Raw genomic sequence first — 21,566 nt, 5'->3', positions numbered from 1 at the left:
CCTCGTTACATTAAGGCTCCTCTCAAAGCCCAAACTCCACCTGATCAAGAGCAAGACCAAGCCCCCAAGCCACCTAAAATTTCCCACTCTAAGCTTAACTGGTTTCATTTATCCCCCAGCAAAGCCAAGTGGAGGATAACCTCCCTCCAGGACGAGGAAAGCACATTTTAGCCACATTTAAATCTCTTCTAAACTACACCCAGCCTCCAGCTGAACGTCATTAGTTTTCATCAGAAGTCATTTATTTTATTTATTTATTTACAAGCCCCAAACACAGCATATACAGAAGGTACAACTGTGACGCACTTAATTTTTTTTTTAATTCTCTGCATCTTTATTTCTACTTTCCACGGATTATAACATCTAAGAGGAAAAAAAAAACTCAAAAAAAAAAAAAAACCCAACTCGATAAACTCTGTCTTTTTCTCAGCTCAGCAGCGTCTACCCCATCCAAATCAGACACAGACAGCTACCCAGCTGAATACACAGAAAATCACTTCACGCTATGGAAATAAGCCACATGGAGAGGAACCTCACAGAAAATTTGGGAAATAAGCAGGACACAGCCTTTCACAATTAGAAAACATTGTTCCGTCCCACAGCAAATACCCCTTAGCCCTTTCCACAAAGCCGCGAGTGAAAGAAAAATAAAATCCCGCAATGGGAAGCAGTGAAAAGCAACTAATAAATGGAACAAATGGAAACAGAGGGAGTTTAAACAACACCAGCCTTGACCGTGGGAGACCACAAGAGTTCGTCCGCAGCCACCGGTCCCGCTCACCTGAACGCTGCCACCGGCCCCGCTCGCTTCAGGAGGGGCCGGGTGGGAACCGACGGGAGAAAATCGCTTTTAAAGGCGCAGTTCAGGCGCCAGCCCCATCTCGGGAGCGGGGCAGAGCCCGGGGGAGCACACCTGGGCTGGATGCGAGGGGATAGCCAGGGATACCAGGGATGGGCGGGGATAGCCAGGGATACTCAGGGATGCGCGAGGATGCCCAGGGATGCGCGGGGATGTCCAAGGATGCTCAGGGCTACTCAGGGATGCGCGGGGATGCCCAGGGATGCGCGGGGATGTCTAAGGATGCTCAGGAATACTCAGGGATGCGCGGGGATGCCCAGGGATGCTCAGGGATGCGCGGGGATGTCCAAGGATGCTCAGGGCTACTCAGGGATGCGCGGGGATGCCCAGGGATGCGCGGGGATGTCTAAGGATGCTCAGGAATACTCAGGGATGCGCGGGGATGCCCAGGGATGCTCAGGGATGCGCGGGGATGTCCAAGGATGCTCAGGGATACTCAGGGATGCGCGGGGATGCCCAGGGATGCGCGGGGATGTCTAAGGATGCCCAGGGATACCCAGGGATGCGCGGGGAGCCGGCCGTGCCCTTGGCGCTGCCGCTGCCGGCGCGTCCCGCATCTCCCGGGCGCCGCGCGGTCCCAGCCCCGCCGAGGAGCCGCGGCCGCCGCTCCGCCCGCTCCGCCCGCCCGCGCTGCCCCCGCGGCGGTGCCGCCGCCGGGATGTCGCTGCCGGGATGTCGCCGCCGGGATGTCGCCGCCGGGATGTGGCCGCGCTGTCGCGCCGGCGCCCGGGGCCGGCCCCGGGCAGCGCCGCGCTCTCCCCGTCCGTGCCCGGCTCGGAGCGCCGGAGCCGCCGGAGCCGCCGGAGCCGCCGGAGCCGCCGGAGCCGCCGGAGCCGCCCGGCCGCTCCCGGCACCTGCGGGCGGCGGCATCCCCGCTCCCTCCCTCCCTCCGCCCTCGCTGCCTCGCTCACCTGCGCGGCTGCGGCGGCTCCGCGGGCCGCTGGCGGCGCGGCCGGGCCGGCCGGGCAGGCGCTGTGGGCCGGGGCGGCGGCTCCCGGCAGGAAATTTCCCCTCGGCCGCCGCCTCCTCCCGCTGCCGCGGCCGCTCCCGAGCCCGAGCCCGCTCCCGAGCCCGCGCTCAGCCCCGGCCCGCGGCCGCCGCGGCGCCGCCTGGCGGACACGGCCCGCACTGCAGCGGGAGCGGCCCGGCCGGGACCGCGGCCCTGGGGCTCTGTCAGCGACAGCGACAGCGACAGCGACAGCCACAGCGACAGCCCTGCCACCGCCACCGCCACCGCCACCGCCGCGCCCCGGCTGTGCGGCGAGCGCCCGTGCCCTCCCGAGTTCCCCCCCGAGCTCCTCCCGGAGCGCCCGGCTCCAGTGATGCCGCAGCCGCCCGTGTCCCCATCCGTCCCGGGATGTCCCCAGGGGTGGCCCCCGGGGACAGGACGCCCCGCAGGCTCCGTCCCCTCGCTGCCCAGCCCGCCCGGGATGTGTCGCTGCCTGCGCTGGCGGGGACGGACACACCTGGGGCTGGCGGTCCCCGGTGTCCCCTCCGGGGGACAGCGAGGCGGGACGGGAGACCCGAAACAGCAGCGGCAGGTGCGAAAGCAGGGCAGGGAGGAGGGGATTTGCGGGAATCAGGAGCCAGCGCGGCTCAAAGCACCTCTTGGCTCCAGTCCCTGCTACACACCTCTCCCAGAGCCAGAGGAGCCTCCCAGCAGGAGGAATCCCTGCTCCAGGAGGGATCCAAGGGATCTGGAAAGTCTTTCCCAACGATTCTCTGCAATACTTTCAGACCCCTCCATTCCCATGCACACCGTGTTTAAGTTTTCCACGAGATGTCCCAGAGCAAGAAGAGCATCCCAGCAGGAGAAATCTCTCCTCCAGGAGAGATCCTAAAAGTCTTTCCCAACCTTAATGTTTCTATATTTTACTTTCAACCTTCCCCATGTCAATGCACACCATAGTTAAGTTTTCCACAGTATGTCCCAGAACAAGAAGAGCATTCCAGCAGGAGAAATCCCTCCTCCAGGAGAGATCCAAGTGATCCTAAAAGTCTCTCCTAACCTTACTCAAACTCTGGATTACTTTCAAACCCCCAATGCCCATGCACAACGTGTTTAGGTGCTCCAAAGAATGTCAGACAATTGTGGGGGTTGTAAAAAAAGACACACCAGAAGAAAAAAAAAAAAATCAGAACATCTGTGAATACCTGTGTCTTCTGCAGGAAACTTCATCAGGGCCTAATTAGGTCCCTTTGGCATCGTGTTGACAAGGAAACGGCGATTTAGTGGGAGGCTGAAATTCCGTGAGCAGACGTGGCAGTGCAAGCGGGCACAGCACCAGGGAGGAGCTGGATTTTAATGAACGTTTTTGCAGATAAATGACTGCAAGTCAGCGATTTTCTCACTGAGGACCAATTGCAAGGATTTGGATATTAATTTAAATGAGTGCTTATAGCCAGGCGGTAAAATAAATAGAATTATTATATGTATTGGACAAAACGACCACATTTTCTGTTAGTGCAGGAATTAAAGACACTATTAGGCTGTGTGGTCCCAAAATTAATTAGTCACAAGACAGAAATGGGAAGCAAAGTTGTACAATAAAAATTTTAATACATTATTTGGTGTGAAGGGATTCGCTGGAGAGAAGGAGAATATCTAAATAAATAGTGCAATTGTGAAATAAAGCTGTAAAAAGAACATCCAATCTTCCACACTCACATCCATAATTGATGATTATATTGATAATCTAGCCTTGTTAATCCCCAGCTCTGCCTCCTCCCAGTCTCATCCAGGATGCTCCAAGGCCAGGTTTATGCCACTTGTGTTTTCCAGGATACACCAACAAGCTGGAGCCAACAGCCTGAGGCTGAATTTTTGTTGGCTGCAGAAAAACAACCCAGGGTGATGCTCTCTGATAGAGAGCTTCAGCCAGAAATCCAGATTTCAGGTCCAGGAGTGGGGATGTGAAAGATGAAATGTCTTGAAACCCAATTTCAGATCTCTCCAGACAAGGTCTGAAGGGAATTTCTGTGCTGAGAAAGGGGAGAGGATGACAAACAAGGCTGCTGTGGGATTTGCAGCCATTTAATAGAAGACAGAAGATGCACCAAAAAATAAATTTAAGAACGTGGAAGGCTGAAATATCATGCAAAAATACGACAACAACGAGCAGCTGATCCCACATTTATCCCAGTTCTGGGATAATCCAATATCCCACAGGGACTTTCCTTCCTCCACCTCCCAGCCCAGGTGTCTTTTCCTCTCTTTCCATCACAAATCAAAGCCCTCTCAGCAGTGGCAGCTCTTTGGCAGCCCTTTCACCTTTGCTTCCAATTTTCCAGAGATGCTGCAGGGCCTCCCACGGCTCCTGGCTGGCCCCAGCCCCTGCATCCCTACCTCGGAAGGAACATTATTCCAGCAGAACTGCTGAGAACTTCACCCAGAGCAATTCCAGTGCTCTCTGGTACTCTCTGCCTCTAGCTCTGGGAATAAATGATAGGAAAAATGCAATATTTGAACACCAACATTTTATTTTGGGTATTCCAACATGCTAACCTCGGTGGCAGTGCAGTAAATTGGTCTCCTTGCTGATGTAGCAGAAGAAAAATAAGATTTCTTATTATTTTATACAAGGTAAGAAATTCCCCTTAATTCTTCAGAACTTCAATCAAATCTTGGATGATTTCCACTATGCTAATGAAGCATTTGGATTATTTAGGAATAAAACTTAAATAATTTTTAAAAATTATATTGATATATTCCTATAAATAGTGACCTCAAAGATATCATCAAAGTTTCGAATTCCCCCCCAAAAAATCAGAAAATCAGAGGCAGGACAGCAAAAGAGACTGACACAGACCCAGGACTTCTGTGGCTGCAAACACTTCTCAGCCTGAAAGTACAGGAAAAGCTCTTCAAGGTAGGAATAACTGGGCAAGCTCAAGAAAACAAATTATAGGAATGAGGCAAGATTTGACCACCAACATTTTATTTGGGTGTTCCAACATGATGCCCTTGGTGGAGTGGGGTGGATCAGTCTTTTTGCTGATGTACTGGAAGAAAAATTGTGAATTCCTGAATAAAATCAGGATATCTGAGGCAGAACAGCAGAAAAACTGACCCAGACCCAGAATTTCTGATGCTGCAAAAACATCTCAGCCTGAAAACGCAAGGAAAACCCTTCAAAGTAGGAATTAATGGGCAAAAGCGTGAGGCTGTGTGATATTGCAGCAGTAGTTAATTTAATGACTTCAAAGGGGTGTTTATTGAAGGTTTTTCCATTTGGAATTGAAAATTAGGAGTCCATAGGAATAGATTGAAGTGTTCAAACCTACCTCTCTTTAGAATTGTTACAGAAATTGCAATAAAGGAAAGCCTGCCCTGCCTTCTCTTCTCTCCATCTCCACCTCAAGGGGTTGTTTTAAACACTCCACACCTTGAAGCAGCTTCAAAGCCACGTTTTATTAAAATGAAAACATTGCAAAGGCTGTATTTGCCATTTCTTCAAATGCCAGGAGTGTTTTTTGCCCCTCGCCCTTCAATAAACTGCACTTGACCACTCAATTTCACTATTCAGTCATAAATTAAAACATTTTAACATCAAAACACATCATTTTAGAGCTGTGGCATCTTTCAGGGTATGGAGAAAAGACACCCTGAGAGATCTTAAAGGCTTTAGTGGAGCTCTGTTGCTTGGGGAAATGCAGACACTGACTTTTGGAGTGAAAAAAAAAAAGGAAAATATCTCTATAATTTCAAGATTTCATTTTAAAACTCTTCATTTTACCACAATGGCCTGCAAACATGGCCACCAAGGATTTTCCAGCTTGGAAATGGGGAGGAACAGGACAAACAAGGAGTCAGATGCTCAGGAGGTGCTGCTCTCCTTCCCCTGGGAGAAGTTGTGGAGGATTTCCATGCCAGGATTGATTTCCCATCAAAACTTAATGCTGGAAGATTTTTTACCCCAAATATCTTTGCGAAAACGCAATTTCAGGGCTGTCCCTGCAGCTGCCATGTGAGCAAGGGGTGTTCCCACTTCCCAATATCCCAGCTAACCTGGAAATTTGGAGCCATTCCCTCCTTTCCTGGCACTTCAGGCCCTTTTCCATAAATCCAGAGTGGGCACAACTCTTATCCACGGGATGCCCTGGCAGCAATAATCACTTTAAATCAGGATGTTGCACATTCGTGCTGATTCCAGCGTGGTGGCTTTGGGATCTTCCATTTATTTTAACTCCCAGTTGGAAATACTCCTATTTTTTCGCCAGTTTTTTTCCCAGCTCCTGCCGGGGTGAGAGGATTGAGCTCTGAGGGGCTGGTGACAACATTGCACCTGTGTGAGGGACGATATTCTAGCTGTGATCCCACTCCAACATCAGAGCTCAGACATCCACAACCATCCCAGGATGGAGCTCTCAGTTGAGAAATTCTGGGCATTTTCTGGCAAGAAATCCAAGCAACATTTCAAACGTGTTTACTTTGTCTTTCTAAAGTGCTGTGGGAAAAAAAAAATAAAGGTCAGAGGGAAAGAAGAAATCAGAAGATGGAATTGTGCAAAGCCACCCCACGGGCAGGGATCCATAAAAATGGTGCTCACACCCTTCTCTTCCAAAGAATTCCGAAGTTTTCCAAGGAGCTGTTGCAATCATTTTGCAGATCAGTGCAGCTTCATATTTCTCAGCCCCAGCTCCAACAAAATCCAAGTTGTTTTATCCCTTTTCCCTCTTCCAGTCCAAAGGCACAAACAAATCCCTGTTTCCCTCTGAATGCTGGCTGCAAAGTGCCAGAGGAAAACTCCTGGATTTTATTCCTAATATTCTATAATTTGCTTTAATTCCAATTTGCTTTAATTCCAATTTATCCATCTCAGAAGAGGGAGAGACAACACAGGCAACACATGGCTGGATCCCGCGTGGAGCGCATGGACTGATCCCGCACATCCTGGAAGCTTTTGGAATCTTTTTGGAGCCAAAAGCAGCTGAGGGATGAAGCAGGTGAGCTCCTCTGCAGTCAGAGGTGGAAAATGGAAATGGAGAAGGATGTCACAGAATCATCACAGAATAATGAGGTTGGAAGAGACCTCTAAGACCATCAAGTCCAACCCGTGCCCTAACACCTCAACTAGACTGCAGCGCCAAGTCCCATGTCCAGCCTTTTTTTAAACACATCCAGAGATGGTGATTCCACCACCCCCCTGGGAAGACAATTCCAGTGCTTTATTATTCTTTCAATGAAAATTTTTTTTCCTAAAAATTCAGGGCTCTGTGGGACACACGAGGTCGCACCATGAAGGTCAGGCCCAGGGAAAATCCCAAACATCAGCAGCACCTCCTGCCAGCCCTGCTGACCAGTCGCCCTGCCAGCAGCCAGCTGGTTTGAAACGAAATGTTTCGACAGAACACGGCGTTTTCACAGCACCAGCACTGAAGCACTGCAGCTGCAGCACAACTGAGAATAATTTGCAGTGGCTTCACCTTGAATGTCCCTGGCTGCTGCTGAGCACAGCTGAGAGCTTTGACCTGGGAGCCAAACCTTGGATCCTGCCCTGCTGGCAGTTTAGAGTTTCTTCATCCTACCCTACATCCTAATTCCAATTACATCTTTTAAAAATTTATTAGTAATTACACCCAATTTGTTAAAAAACAAAAAAAAACCCAAAAAAACCCCCAAAAAACCAAGAAATAAGGCTTTTCAAAATTTCCTTTTCTTTCTTCTCCTTTAAATCTATTAAATCACTTTTTAGACTCAGTTTCTCCTAAATAATAAAAATAATATTTTTAAAAAATCCTAATATGTAATCGAATAAATAAATAATAAAATGAATAAGCAATAAATAAGATAATAAAATAAATAATAACTAAAAATAAATTTTAAAATAAATAAATAAATCCCAATATTTACTCTAATAAACTGCCAGGGGCAGCCACAGCTGCTTTGGGCAACCTCACAGGGAAGAATTCCTCCCTAATCTCTGCTCCTTCTGGAACTGGGGGCAAAGCACCGTATGATTTTTTTTTTTTCTCATGTGTTTGGAACATTAAAGAATAGATGTGCATGAAAAGTTTGCATTTTAAAACTTTCCTTTTGTATTTTTTTGGCTTAAAGAAAACTGATTTAAACAGAAGGGAAATACATCAGCAAGATTTAAAAATGAGGGGTAATTTTATGTAGCAAAGGATTACAGATCTCTCTGGTGCCCCCCTGGCTCATAACAAATAATCTGATTTTTCTCTTCGGTTGCTGTGCAGGGCTGAGTCAGTGTCAGTGAGGGCAGAGTTGAGAAGGTGCTGGTCGGGAAATATTTTCTCTGAGTCAGAGGAAACCAACCTCTTCTCCTTTCTCTCTCCAGATGAGGTGTGTCCTGTCAAACTGCAGCTTTAATTCCAGGGTTTATGATGTTTTTACAGGCAGCTGTGAGAAAAAAAAAGAAAAAAAACAAAAGACAAGGAATCAGAGGCTAGGCAGAGAATGAACCTCAAGGTGACAAGCAAGAAAAAAGCAAATTATGGTCTCATTTACAGAGCAATTCCCTGAGCCACAGGAGAGTTTCAATGATTTGAGCCATAACAATTTGAGCTGAGTCACCAAAAACTAAATATAATTGAGTCAGATTGCAAGGAAGGAACTCCAGGCTATTCACCATGCTCCGAGTCCCTGCTATTCACTATTTTTAAAGGGCTGCCTGCTCAATTCATCAACACTGAAGGAGCTGAAAAATAATTCCCTGGAAGTTTTTACCAAGACAAATCTCAGTTCTTAAATATTGAATTTTTTTTTAACCTTATTTCAGAGGGGACATGTGGCACTGCTGATGGCAGGAGGGCGGGTTCTAGCTCAGTTTATTAGAAAATATCCTTGGATTATAAAGTCTTGGACTATGTCCTTTGGAGAATAGAGCTGTTGGAGTAATGAACCTGGAGAGGTGGATCAGCCAAACAGAGCCTCCCCATATTGCTGTGGTTAAAGTTTAACTGGGTACTAGACAGAAAGTGAGGCAGGTTTCTTATTATTTTATACAGGGTAAGAAATTCCCCTTTGTTCCTCAGAGCTTCAATCAAACCCTGACTGATTTCCACAATGTTAGTGAAGCATTTTGATTATTTAGGAATAAAACTTAAATGATTTTTTAAATTTATATTTGTATATTCCTATAAATAACGACCTCAAAGATTTCATCAAAGTCTCAAGTAGTTTGAAAAATAAAATAAAAATCATAAGACTATAGACATAAAATCCATGGATTTCAAATCCAGTTACTGCTGAAAAGTTTGGGATCAAAAAAAATCATAAAACCAGAAAAATCTTGGTTCAATAACACTGGATCGAAAATTAAGTATTTTCCCAGGTATTTACTTGTCCTGAGAAATTCTTGGCTATTTCAAATCCATAAAAAATTCAGGAATCTCTCCCTGTCATCACAGGACACAGCAGGGAAGCTTCAGGACAAGAACTCCACAGGCTGATTGAAGCAGATTGTGCCCTAAAGGTTAATTCAAAAGCTCTGGATGATCCAGGAGCAGGCCTTCAGTATAAAGTGGGATAATTACATTATAATTAATAGAAATAAAAGCTAATGGAATCTCTGTTACTCTAGTCTGACAATAAATTATTAATTTATGTTCCAGGTTTCAGGCCAAAAAAAAATGGGGACTGAGTTTATCTCAAATTCTTGAAATTTGGCTCCGGTCTTTTCATTAAACAATGAAGGCTCTGTCTGAAATTGTGTTCTCTGGTCACTGTTTAGGTCAGCTGGGGATCAAAAAAAATTAATATATTCCCTTGGTTTCTAGTCCAGAATTGATTTTTTTCCAGGATTTCTCCCTGTACATATTCACTACTTCCCAGAAGTGAAGCCCTGCCCGAGGTATTTGTTTCCTCCTTGACAAAAAGCAAAAGGGAAGGAGCTCTTCTCTGAAAACACGTGGAATTTAATTGGGAATTAGAGGTGTTTCCTAGAAAATAACCTATTGACAGTAGACAGAACCTTTTCACAGCACCAAAACCCAAGACCAACACCATGTTTTCTGAAATTTAAAGAATTAAGAGGTTTTCCAAAGGGGTGGTTGGGTTGCTGCTTAGGCAATTTGAAGAGAGAAGGAACATTTTACACCTTTATCATAACACATTAGATAGAGATTAGATAGAGATTGGCAGATTCCAGCCTGGCTGTCAGGATTTGAAGAGGAAGAAGCAAGGAAATCAGAGGTGTCCCAGGAGGAGCTGGGAACGTGCCAGCTCCAGGCTCTGGATGACTCCCGAGCTGGGATCTGGGAAGCGAGGCTTTGGCAAGGACCATAAGTCATCCATGGACAATTCCAGCGGCCTTTGCCAGGCTGCTTGGCTTGTCACCATGGCAACGCCTTTTCCCCAGGGCAAAGTTCAATCATTTTACATTTTTATTGCCACAGCTGTTTGCTTAAAGTTTACCAGAACGACTTGGTGCTCCGACAGCGCCGAGGAGGAATCACCCTCATGGTACACAGGACTAAAGGGAACCAAATCCTCTGAACTGGGGGGGAAAAACTCCGGGGAAAGATGCCATCCAGGAAGAAAACCTCCATGTTTGCCTCTGCTTTTTGTACCTGTGTGAGCTCCTTCGTGGTGATCTGCGTGGTGCTGGCGACCCCGCAGTGGGTGAGCAGCGAGGTTCGGTTCTCGCGCACCGGCTCCACCGTCACCGTCAGCCTCACCTACGGCCTCTTCGGGGGCACCTGTGAGCAGTTCGTGGAGGCAGGACTCCAGGTGTCCAAAACCACCTTCCAAGGTAAGTGCTGCTACACCAGGAAGTGGATCAGAGCATCCCAGACTGGTTTGGGTTTGGAGTGAGCTTAAATCCCATCCATTCCCACCCCTGCCATGGCACGGACACCTTCCACTGCCCCAGGCTGCTCCAGCCCGGCCTTGGGCACTGCCAGGGATCCAGAGGAAACCACAGCTGCTCTGGGCACCCTGTGCCAGTCTTTACATCTAATTTAAATCCATATCTCTTATTTCAAAATTCCTGAATCTATTGTAAGATGTATACGTCCGTCAGCAGCACGAGTAAGAAGATCTCAGGTTTGGGTTGGATACTGGGAAGGAATTGGATTGGTTTTGGACACTTCCAGGGATCCAGGAGCAGCCACAACCTCCCTTGGAAACCCATTCCAGGCTATCACCACCCACAGGAGGAATTCCTTCCCAGAATCCAACCCAAGCCCAAGATCTTCTTACTCGTATCGCTGATGGACATATCCATCTTACAATATTTTGAGTGAGAACAAGAATTTAAGTGGGGAATTTAAGTGTTATAAAATAAGACCCCCCAAAAAGCACAGAAATTCAACAATAACAACTTACCACCTGTGATCTTGGCCTGCACCTTGGAACAAGGGAAAAACCACAAAATGGGAGCTTTCTGTCAAATTGACTTTGATTTCTGGAAGTTCAGTGAGGAACAGAAAAGCAACACTCATCACTTAATGAAGGGATTTACAAACCTAATTCACCTTCCAATTTCATGATGTTAATTTATTGTTTTGACTGTAGGCATTTTGCTACCTGCTCCTGAATTAGCACCATTTTGATAGAGAAAGGTTTGAAGGATGCTGTAGGAAAAAGAACAAAACACACGAAACAACACCCAAGGGTAGATAACCCTGAAAGCTGCTGCAAGGATCAAGGGTTTGCATTTATTTTATCTGCCTTGCTGCCTCATCAAGTTCAGAGCAAGAATGCTGGTGACACAAGGGAAAGGGAGAAAAGCCACTCAAAAAAAAAAAAAAAGCTACCAAAAATATGAGCAGGTCAAGTAATTTTGAAATATGAGAGATGGATTTAAATTAGATATAAAGACTGGCACAGGTGCCCAGAGCAGCTGGGGCTGCCCCTGGATCCCTGGCAGTGCCCAAGGCCAGGTTGGACACTGGGCCTTGGAGCAGCCTGGGACAGAGGAAGGTGTCCCTGCCATGGCAGGGGGGGAATGGGATGGGATTTAAGGTCCCTTTGAACCCAAACCAATCTGGGATTTTAAGATTCTTTAAGAAATAATTTCATCTTTTGGTAGGCTGTTGTGAGATATCCCAGCACAGCAGATCTAAACCTCCAGCCTAACAAATTAGGCTCTTCCCCAGCCTAATTAATTCCTGAAATTGCACCTGCAGAAACACCTGAATTCCCACGGTGGCAGAGCTGTGTTACACAAACCAGTGCCCGTGTTTGACTGGATTCCATTTCATTCCTGTTCTCACGGAACCCTGAGCACAGGAGCATTCCCAGCAAGAGGTGGAGCATGGATTGGTATTGTTACATAACAAGTACAAAATCCCAAATCATGCCACCTTATTTTATTACAGTCGCAGCAGAATAACGAAAGTGATTTTCAGAAGAGTTCATAACGATAAATAAACAAAATCATTTCTATGTGGTTGTAGTTGGCTGAAGCCCCAAACCTTGAGCCATGTGGGCAGCTCTGGCTGATTTTAATTGGGATCTGTGGGGAAGGTGGAATCCTGCCCTGGGGAGCTGATGGCAGAGGAGGAGCCAGGCTGGCTGCAGTCCAGGGATTGTGCCCTGCCTTTGTCTAAAGCAGCTCCCACAGCCCAGTCCCGGGGCCTGGGTGTTGCCACCAGATCGATTTTAGTTAGAATTAATGAACTCACAACACTCTGGTATCAGAGAAGGGTTTCAGTTCTCTGCATGGTCTGCATTGGTGGTGTTGGGTTTTCCCTCACCAGATTTGGGGGTTTGTGTTTATCATTTAGCAAATGCTGAGAGAACATTTACAAAAAGTGACTTCAACTCTCCCCATCAGTTATTTAGGAATGAACAAAATGAGTGAGCTTCTGGATTTGTGAGTTTCCTTCCACAGCTGCTGAAGGAAAGTGATGCTTTATCAATAATCTAAATTTGGATTTTCCCACATCCCTCACTGGTTCTGTCGGGCAGCTATCCAGAATGAGAAGAACTGACTTGAAATTAATTCTTAGGCTCTAGAATAAGCATGATTATCATGTTTTATATTATTTGCTAAAGAAATTATTCCCTGGGAGGGTGCTGGGCTGGCACAGGGTGCCCAGAGCAGCTGGGGCTGCCCCTGGATCCCTGGCAGTGCCCAAGGCCAGGCTGGACTCTGGGAGCACCTGGGACAGTGGGAGGTGTCCCTGCCATGGCAGGGGTGGCACTGGATGGGATTTAAAGTCCCTTCCCACCCAAACCAGTCTGTTGAATCATTCTATTCCATTTATAATTGAAATAGGAAAACTACTTCCTAGAATTCCATATATTCTCTCTTCATATTCAAATTCATTTATATTCCTGTCCTCCTGAGGCAGGAGATGCATCTCCTTTGCTGATATCCTTAAATAAATGGATTTCCTGTGCTATGGAGGAAAAAAGTGCTGAGCTTTCTCCATTCCAACATTTCAGACATCAACAAGAGGAGTTCTAAACATCCCTTAAAATCACAGCATGATCTAAAAGCAGCTGTGCCCTGCCTGGGGGCTCTGCTGTGCACCCCATGTGCATTTCTCAAATGGCATTGTCATATTTGGGTGTGGGGAAAGAAGGACAATCCCTGAAGGGTAAATCAAAGTCAAGAACTTGGGATTATTTTCAGCAATAGCCCAGTCTGTCTTTTATCAGTGGCCATTCAAAAGCAGATCATCATCAGCCTTTACAAAAAAACCAACTTATTTCTCTACAAATCACAACATTCAAAGACATTTCCAAGCATAAAGATGAAAGACAAAGAAATATAATTTCTGGCAGTGCCCTGTGCATGGAGTGCCCAGCCAGGGTGGCTCTTTCCCAGCCTTAATAGAACAATAAATCACTGCAGCCACTCTCCAGGCTCTGGGGATGGCAGAATGCAAAAGTTATTTAATAACCAGACTCCTCAGAGCCTTCCTGAGCTGTTTGAATGATTTGCCTTAGAGAGGAACCAGCTAGGAGTAAAACGTCTGTCAGAGGAGGTTTGGGCACAGCTCTGACTGGTCCAAGTCAAACACGTAGAGGCTGAGCCAGGCTCAGGAAGAACCACACCCAGAGAGTCTGGAATGTCAGGATTTATCCAGCTGCTGGCAGCCAGCAAGGCCAACAACACCCAAGGAAGTATTTCCAAATTTACCACAGCACAGAGGAATCATTTCACTATCTAATTTTATAAAATACATGAAAAAAGCTTGGAAATGGCTGGAATTCATTCGTGTTCTCATCAGTTTCCAGGGATCTCCTGAAAAGTGGGAAGCTCTGTTGAACTCCCCTCTGGACTTTTTGTTTGTTTGGGCTTTTTTCAGTGATTAATTCCTGATGTGTCATGGGTGATTGTAGAGCTGTAAAAGCTGCTGGGAAGGCTGACGAAGCTCAGTGAAAGTCTGGGAAATCCTACCCAAACATATAAGGATAAATGATGAAAACAAAAGAAGATACAGGAAATTAAGGAGAAATCTGACCAAACCCTGTTTTCATCCTAAAATTGTTTCACACAGATCCAGAGGTTATCCAGCTGCAGGTTACCACTCAAAATATTTGAGTTTCATCCCACTCAAATAGATCAGCTGCAGGAGATTCCTTCTGTTTGCACAGACTGCTTTATTTAGGGATTTAAAAAAATCAGCTGCCATGAAGAGAGCATTTTCTTTCAAGCCCTCTAGCCTTGTGCTGACACAGCTACAACAGCTGGAGGCTGCCAAAATGCCACCCCCTAAACTGCAGCTCAGTCAGACATAAACAAGATCAATTAGGGGGTGCAAGAGCTGTAGCCAGGCAGTTCTGGAGATGTTCTGAGAGATAAAATTAAGTGAGGCTGCCAGAGGGAAATTACACAAGCCTGTCTGATTTGGCTCCAGACTTATTTCTTCTTCAAGAAATAGATCACAGGTGATGGCCAGGCTGCTTCAGCCCGAGTGCAGGGTACAACCTGCTCACTTCCATTCCATTGAGTGATATCCCCTGGATGCCCTGCTTCCCTTCTCTTCCAGGAAAATTGCTTAAATTTACAACTGATTTCCATAACACATCCTTACCTGCCAGTGCCTCGAGCAGAAATTAACTTGTACTGCAGTATTAGATAAAACGTGAGAGGAATTCTCCTTTTCATTCCTCGCCAACAGCTCTTTTTATTATGTTTATTCCTCTTTATGGGGTTTTTACTCTTTTTCTTTTTTTCCTGCTGTGATTTCTCCCAGTTATGCACTACCTGAATATTTTGCAATAACGGCTCTGTTCAAGAACAGCACAGAAAGGGAATTTCCCTACAGAAGTCTGAATCTCACAACACCTGTTTGAACAGAGCTCCAACACGTTGTCACTGTATTTGTTACAGCATAAAGCACATTATAGCTGCCTTTTCAATCTTTAAATTGAGAGGAGGGAAATCATTCACCTCAGCAAAATACACTTTGAGGGTATTGCATTTGGGGTTGAGTCTCTTGTTACCAGCAACTTATCAAGGAGCTGGAAGACAAAAATTGGTGACCATTCTGAAGGGTTTGATCACAAGAGCCATGGAACTACAGCAAGGAATGATCTGGGAACAAGCTGGGAAAAGGAGAGGGAGCAGGATCTGGGATCAGGGCCACGTGCCCACAAAGCTCAGCTCTGTGGGAAGCAAACCCTCCACGAACCCCATCCTGTCCTGGTGGAAAACAGCAGGAGCTGCTCCTTTATTTGAAAAGGAAGGAGCCAATCCTGCCTGCACCAAGTTTTTCCTGCAGGGCACGGAGACAGATCCAGTCAGGAGATGAGCTCAACCATCCTCATCTGCCCGTGGATGACCACACTGAGATTTATTTGTCCTGCAAATGCACCTGACCCATCCAGGCAACAGCTTCAGTGGGCTTTGGGAAGGTTTTCCCTGTCAAATTCATTGCATGTGAGGGACTGCTGCTATTTTAAAAGGAAATACAACTGGAACAGTGTTTTAAATTGGAGCAGAGTTTTAAATAGGCATTTGTGGAGGTGACCAGACACTGGCAGAGGAACACCCAGATTTCTGATCCAGTTTAGGCAGAAATTCCTCTCTGGCCTTGTCCAGAGGAAATTTTTACAGAAGTATTAAGGAACAGAAGTTCACTACCCAGCTAACTGCAGGGTTAACAGGGAAGAATTTATTTCAGCCCAGGTACCTTCACCCCATGTGGGATTTGGGTTCATTGCTGTGTCCAAACCTCCTGCATTTTCTCCATCCCAATCCCTTCACATCAGCCAAACCTCTGCTCATTAGCTTTTAATTACAGCCCTGGCAGGAAGTCACAAGGTTTTCCAAACCCACCAGACTGGGCAGGGCAGGTTACCACAGAATCATGGAATATTAATGTTGGAAAAGCTCTCCAGGATAATTGAGTCCAGCCTTCAACCACGTCCCCAGGTGCCACAGCCACGCACCTGCAGAACATTTCCAGGGATGGTGACTCCCTGTTCCAATGCTTTATCACCCTTTTTCTGGAGCAAACTTTCCCAAATCTCCAATCTAACCCCCTCTGGCACAAGCTGGGGCTGTCTCCCTGATGCCTTTTTCGGGCTCACTTCAAAACAGAGGCCAGAGCAGATTAAGGGAATAGAGGTGGGTTATTTAATGAAGGGCTTTCAGGTACATTTGGGGACAAAGCCTCCCCAGAGGGCTACACCCAAAATGGACCATGGGCACGAGTTTTTCATACTTTTATAAGTTTGGTCCATTTACATATCAGGGTTTAATCCTCCAATTACAGCTTCAGGTAATGAAGTAATTTACTCCAGTTTGCTCCCCTACAACTCACTTTTATTTATACTTTTCGGGCCCTGAGGCTGTAGGTGATGCCTTGAGAAGCTCCCTGGAGCTGAGACTGGACAGAGTTAAAGGAATAAAGCAGGGATTTATTGAAAGCCCTCACAGGACACACCTTGGGCAGTGCAAGAGCCCGGCTCAGGAGTTTTCACACTGTTAGGAGTTCTGGTCCATTTCCACATGGGGTTCAGTGTCCAATTCCAGCTCAGGTGCTGCAGTCCCACCCTCCCAGGTCGCTCTCCTCCATTCCCTGCTGTTGGCACTTTTTGGGGCTGGAGCTGCAGTGGTGTCCGTGGTTCTGGGCTGGAACAGGATTGCTGTGTGTGCCTGAGCTGTGAGGAGAACTTGCCAACACTTTACATGGAGTTATAAAACTTCACATAAACATATATAGTTCATATAAACTATATAAACATATAAACTTTATATAAGCTATATATAGTATATATAGTCTTACTACTGTAATGTATAGTAAATAGGAAATATAATCTTACTCCTATATAGAGAGAGTATATATACTATATATAGACTATATATAGTATGTAACTATAACAAGTTCAGAGTTATATACTAATGCAGTACAGAATCTGGCAGATATCAAAGCTAAAACTTAAGGCATCATTTGGTGCCCTTGAGTTTCAGGCCCAGAGGAGTTGCTTTTTCTGACCAAAACATGAAGACAGTTAACTACACTTTCTGTGGAGTTATGAGTTATACACTGAAGCACTACAGGATCTGAAAAGCAGAAAAGCTAAAATCCCAAGGCATCACCCTCTCCTCTGTCCCTGACCCTGCTGTTCCAGTCTCAGAGGCCCTGAGCAGCACCAGGAGCAGGAGCCTGAACGTGGCCACCATCGTGGTGCTGGTGCTGGCCCTGCTGAGCTCCCTGCTCAGCTCTGGCTTCACCTGCACCAACGCTGTCAGCAACCCCTACCAGACATTCCTGGGACCCATCGGGGTCTACACCTGGAACTCCGTGTGCGGTGAGTGGCATTATATTCCTTATATATATATTATATAGGTATATTCCTTAAGTAGATTATATATGATATATAGATATATTATTTATATATATATAAAATATATTGTAATAGATATTGTTGATAATATACTTTAATACATTATTATATATATTATATTATATTATATTATATTATATTATATTATATTATATTATATTATATTTATTATTTATTATATATTATATATTCGATATCATATATTATTTATTATATAACTATATAATATATATAATAGGTATATATATAATATATATTATAACATGTATAACATAATATCTAATATAAGATGTATAACATAATATCTAATATAATATAACATAATGCATATAGTATAATATATATATTATACTATCTATAACATAATATATATAATATATTCTATATATTATCTAATATCTAATAGATATATATCTCTATATATATAATATATATAATATACATAAATCTATAATATATTTTATGTATTGTATTATATTATTATGGAATATGAATCATATATAATATATAACATATATTATATATTTTATATATTTATATGGATATATATATATTTATATATTATATATATTATATGTATATATATTTATATTTATATATATATATATATATATATATATAATATTTCTATATTCTGACATTAAGGAACATAGAGCTGCAAGAAGAAACACCTGGCAACGCATTCTGCTCTCTGGGTTTTGTTTTTAACTGTGCCTCCTGGCACACCTGAAAACCATCTTTTACATATGATTAAAATGCATTATATAGCAGTAAAATAGTATTTATATGATAGCATTTATAGGGAGGCAGCAGTTTGGAGGAGTGAGCCATGACAAAACTTATTTCCCTCTTTAAAAAATAAAAATTCACCGGTGAAAATAAGTTTAAACTTATTTAAGCATAAAATATAAGGGTGGAGATGCCGAGTCATTGGAGCTGTGAACCTGTCCAAGAGGCTGGAGGTGGAAACCCACATTCCTGCTGGGACTGAGCCTGGCTGCTCCCAGCCCTCCCTGTGCTGCTCTGGCCACGGCTGCAGCTCTCACACTCAGTTAGTGCCCAGAGGATTAGGCGTTCCTCTGATAATAGGTTTGCACTTGAACAATTTCCTTTCGAGAGATCTGATTACAGAGTACTTCAGCACGGGTATATGGGACTTCAAAAGCTCTTCAGGTCCAGGGAAAACGTGTCCCCAGCAGCAGCACCCTGTGCTGGGGACAAAACCAGACCTTGGTGGGAAGGGAACAGTGCAGATAATCTGAATTCTTACAAGTACAGGTGGAGGAGTGAAAAGCACCCGGTTTTAACACAGATGCTGAAACAGCGTGAAACAGAGAAGGAGAAGTGAACAAAGCTCAGTTAGACAATCATTCACTTCTGTGACAAGCAGATCATTGTCTCATCCCATGGGAAGCTTTTCCTGAGCCCAGCACCTGAACCTGCAAGCTCTCTCTGAAATGAAAGGACCACGGGCTGGCCAAAATAAATCCTGGGGAGAAAATAAATTCTTGTGTTGGCTGAGGGCTCTGGTTGCTTTTAACAGCCCTGCAAGTGCTGTGACCTGGAAGGTCATTTTGCTGTGGGTGCATTTTTATGGGCAATCATGCATCATTTAATGCAGGAGGTCATCCTGGAGGTTCCTAATCCTCCTACCAGTACTCTCCTGAATAAAAAGTGAAGCTGTTTCAGCCTGAGCTGGGCTAGGATGAGGTGCCTGGAGAGAAGGAATGGAACTGTTCCAGCAAATTCAGAGATCACAGCTCTGTTGGCACGAGGAAAGCAGAGATGCAACAGCAATATTTAGATAAATGTCAAAGCAGCTGAACTTTTACATTTGGGAGGATGCAAGAAACAAACGCAGATCTAGTAAGACATCACATTTTGGCTGATCCCAGACTCATCCAATAATTCAAGTTGCAAAGAACAGGAGGTCTCCAGGTCTGTTGGGCCACCCCTCAGCACAGCCAAGGCTGCTCAGGGCTTTATCCAGCTGTGGTATTTATCCAGCTGTGACATCTATCCAGCTGTGATATCTATCCAGCTGTGGTATTTGTCCAGCTGTTTTGATTTTATCTAACTGTGAGACTGCCCATCCATGAATTTGGGCTCATATCAAACAGATATTCACAAATCACCAAAGGGGTGAATACATGATAATCGTCAGCACTAAATTAAATGAAAAAAAAAGTTTAATTAAATGGCCTTATCTAAGAATAATCAGCAAGAATCTAATAATTTTAGATTACATCACTGCCTATACCAAAACACCTGTCTGACACTATTGGGTGGGGCAAAAATTCTTTAAATGCCCCCATAGTTTACTAATTGCTAGTAGTAGATAAATTGATTAAAATCTCTGGACTAGGGATTAATTAATTAATTCATTAATTAATCCTGGGACAAGGATTAAAGTATAATAGTATAATATAATATACTAGAATAGAATAGAATAGAATAGAACATAATATAAATGTCACTACACAAATAGCGCTACAGTTCCTCCTCTAAAATTTGTATTTCTGTTTTCCAGGAGTCCTCATCCTCACAGCCATGATCCTTTTCCCTGTGAACGTGGAAGGAAACAGCCTGTCTGAAGAGCTGGCCCACAGCTGCTCCAGCTCCCTGCAGACACACCTTGGATCCAAACACAACTACGGATATTCCTACTGGATCATGCTGCTCATCCTTTTCCTGAACATTGCTTCTCTCATCATCATTTATTTCTATGACCACGCCAGATATTCCAAGAAGAAAGAGCAGGAAAGACCCATAGAAAATGCGCCAAAGGATGTTATTCTGTTTTAAGGACACCTTGGAAAAGGGGGTTTGAAGGAAGATGACTTTAGTGTGGACAGCAAATTTCCATTTGCTCCGAATTGTGTGCACACTTCAATTCCCAGATTGTTTTGAGGACACAAAAGCCGGTTTTGGTTTTAGCTGCCTTCTGGCCCAAGCAGGAAGATCAAAGCCATTGTTTTAGTGGTGTGGGATTTGGGATCTCGAGGGACAGAACACACCAGGATCCCTTGGGATGAGGAGGAATGGTCACAGAGGTGCTGCTGCTCCATTTTCTCCTTGCTCTGCTCAGGGATCTCCTGCAGGTCTGGAGGCTCCTGGGCATGGGAGCACTTGAGGCCAAAATCCAGAGAACACAGAAGTGGAGTCCCCATTCCTGGGGGAATTTGAAGCCCTGTGGAGGTGGCACGTGGGGACACGGGGCACTGGTGGCAGTGCTGAGGAATGGCTGGACTCCATGGATTTTCCAACCAAAATGATTCAACAATGCCATGAGAGCAGAGAAGCCCAGTATCTACAGGTTATTAGTGCACAGAAACACCAGGAAAATCCTGCAGGAAAAGCACTGCCAAGAGCCAAGGGCAAAGCCACACCTCGGGCAGGTGTGCCCAGCCCCTCTCCACACGTGTCTGCCTGTACAAAGTCCCCCAGCTGGATTATCAGTGATGATTTCTGGCCAGGGCCATCCCTTTGCCCAGTCTGAGGAGTATTTAATGTGCTCACAAAGACACATGGCTGCAGGACTGCCCAGGAGTGGGGAGCTCCCTTCTCATTGCTCCCAGGGAATGAGCAGTGGGACCTTGGGACAGATCCAAAGGGCAAAATCCTGCTCAGAGCACGTGTTCAGCACTTCTGCCCCTTTGTCCCTCACCTCTGCAGCCAGGAGAGACTTTTTTTATTCCTTTAAAAAGAAAAACAAAGCCTCCTTTTCCTTTCCAGTGTGATTTTTCAGTCACGTTCTGTATCTGTCCTGTGATACAAGAAGTGCTCGTGGAGATAAAAAAGCATTTTGAAGAGGGGATGAGCTGAATACAAGAGGTGAATCCTCACTATTTATGTCACAAAAATAAAGTTTGGAGATGAAAGCAGCCAGCACTTTGTGCAGCTGAGCTCTTTCAAAGGAACCAAAAGCAGAGGGATTTCCCATCCCTCTTAACAGGGTGCTGAGGGCAGAGTGGGGAATAAAATAAAAAT

At 45.1% G+C, this 21,566-nt stretch overlaps 2 protein-coding genes and 1 long non-coding RNA gene across 6 annotated transcripts in view; 1 reads left to right on the top strand and 2 right to left on the bottom strand.

Annotated features, from left to right (window-relative positions):
- The window catches only part of PTPRE (protein tyrosine phosphatase receptor type E), a 97,664-nt gene extending 95,764 nt beyond the window's left edge, over positions 1–1,900 (bottom strand). Inside the window, exon 1 of one of the 3 annotated variants that reach the window (XM_068198337.1) lies at positions 1,771–1,900. The gene's annotated coding sequence lies outside the window, so the exon portion shown is untranslated. Of the gene's footprint in view, positions 1–729; positions 780–1,770 lie in introns of those variants that run through there. The other 2 variants (XM_068198336.1, XM_068198333.1) reach the window with 2 other exon arrangements.
- A 6,054-nt stretch (positions 1,901–7,954) lies between these two features.
- On the bottom strand, positions 7,955–12,277 carry LOC137478445 (uncharacterized). 2 transcript variants are annotated; one of them, XR_011001567.1, is made up of 3 exons: positions 11,948–12,277; positions 10,394–10,617; positions 7,955–8,222 (listed from the first exon to the last, which is right to left on the bottom strand). It is a non-coding gene; the product is annotated as an uncharacterized lncRNA (long non-coding RNA). The 2 variants fall into 2 exon arrangements; XR_011001568.1 differs by having other exon boundaries at positions 11,960–12,277.
- CLRN3 (clarin 3) lies at positions 10,218–20,551 on the top strand. The gene is made up of 3 exons (XM_068198330.1): positions 10,218–10,575; positions 17,361–17,540; positions 20,107–20,551. Exons 1-3 carry the CDS (start codon positions 10,347–10,349, stop codon positions 20,379–20,381), a joined length of 684 nt encoding a protein of 227 aa, XP_068054431.1. The 5' UTR covers positions 10,218–10,346; the 3' UTR covers positions 20,382–20,551.
- Positions 20,552–21,566: the final 1,015 nt, after the last annotated feature.

Source organism: Anomalospiza imberbis, chromosome 8, assembly GCF_031753505.1.
Source record: "Anomalospiza imberbis isolate Cuckoo-Finch-1a 21T00152 chromosome 8, ASM3175350v1, whole genome shotgun sequence".
Classification (NCBI taxonomy): Eukaryota; Metazoa; Chordata; class Aves; order Passeriformes; family Viduidae; genus Anomalospiza; species Anomalospiza imberbis.
Note: the sequence above shows the minus strand (reverse complement) of the source record. Positions and strands in the feature narration are given on the sequence as shown.

Bases quoted from the DNA above. Each gene is read 5' to 3' on its own strand.
- CLRN3 (XM_068198330.1), top strand. From the start codon at position 10,347: ATGCCATCCAGGAAGAAAACCTCCATGTTTGCCTCTGCTTTTTGTACC. The intron at 10,576-17,360 runs GTAAGTGCTGCT...CTGCTGTTCCAG, and splicing joins GTCCAAAACCACCTTCCAAG to TCTCAGAGGCCCTGAGCAGC. The intron at 17,541-20,106 runs GTGAGTGGCATT...TCTGTTTTCCAG, and splicing joins CACCTGGAACTCCGTGTGCG to GAGTCCTCATCCTCACAGCC.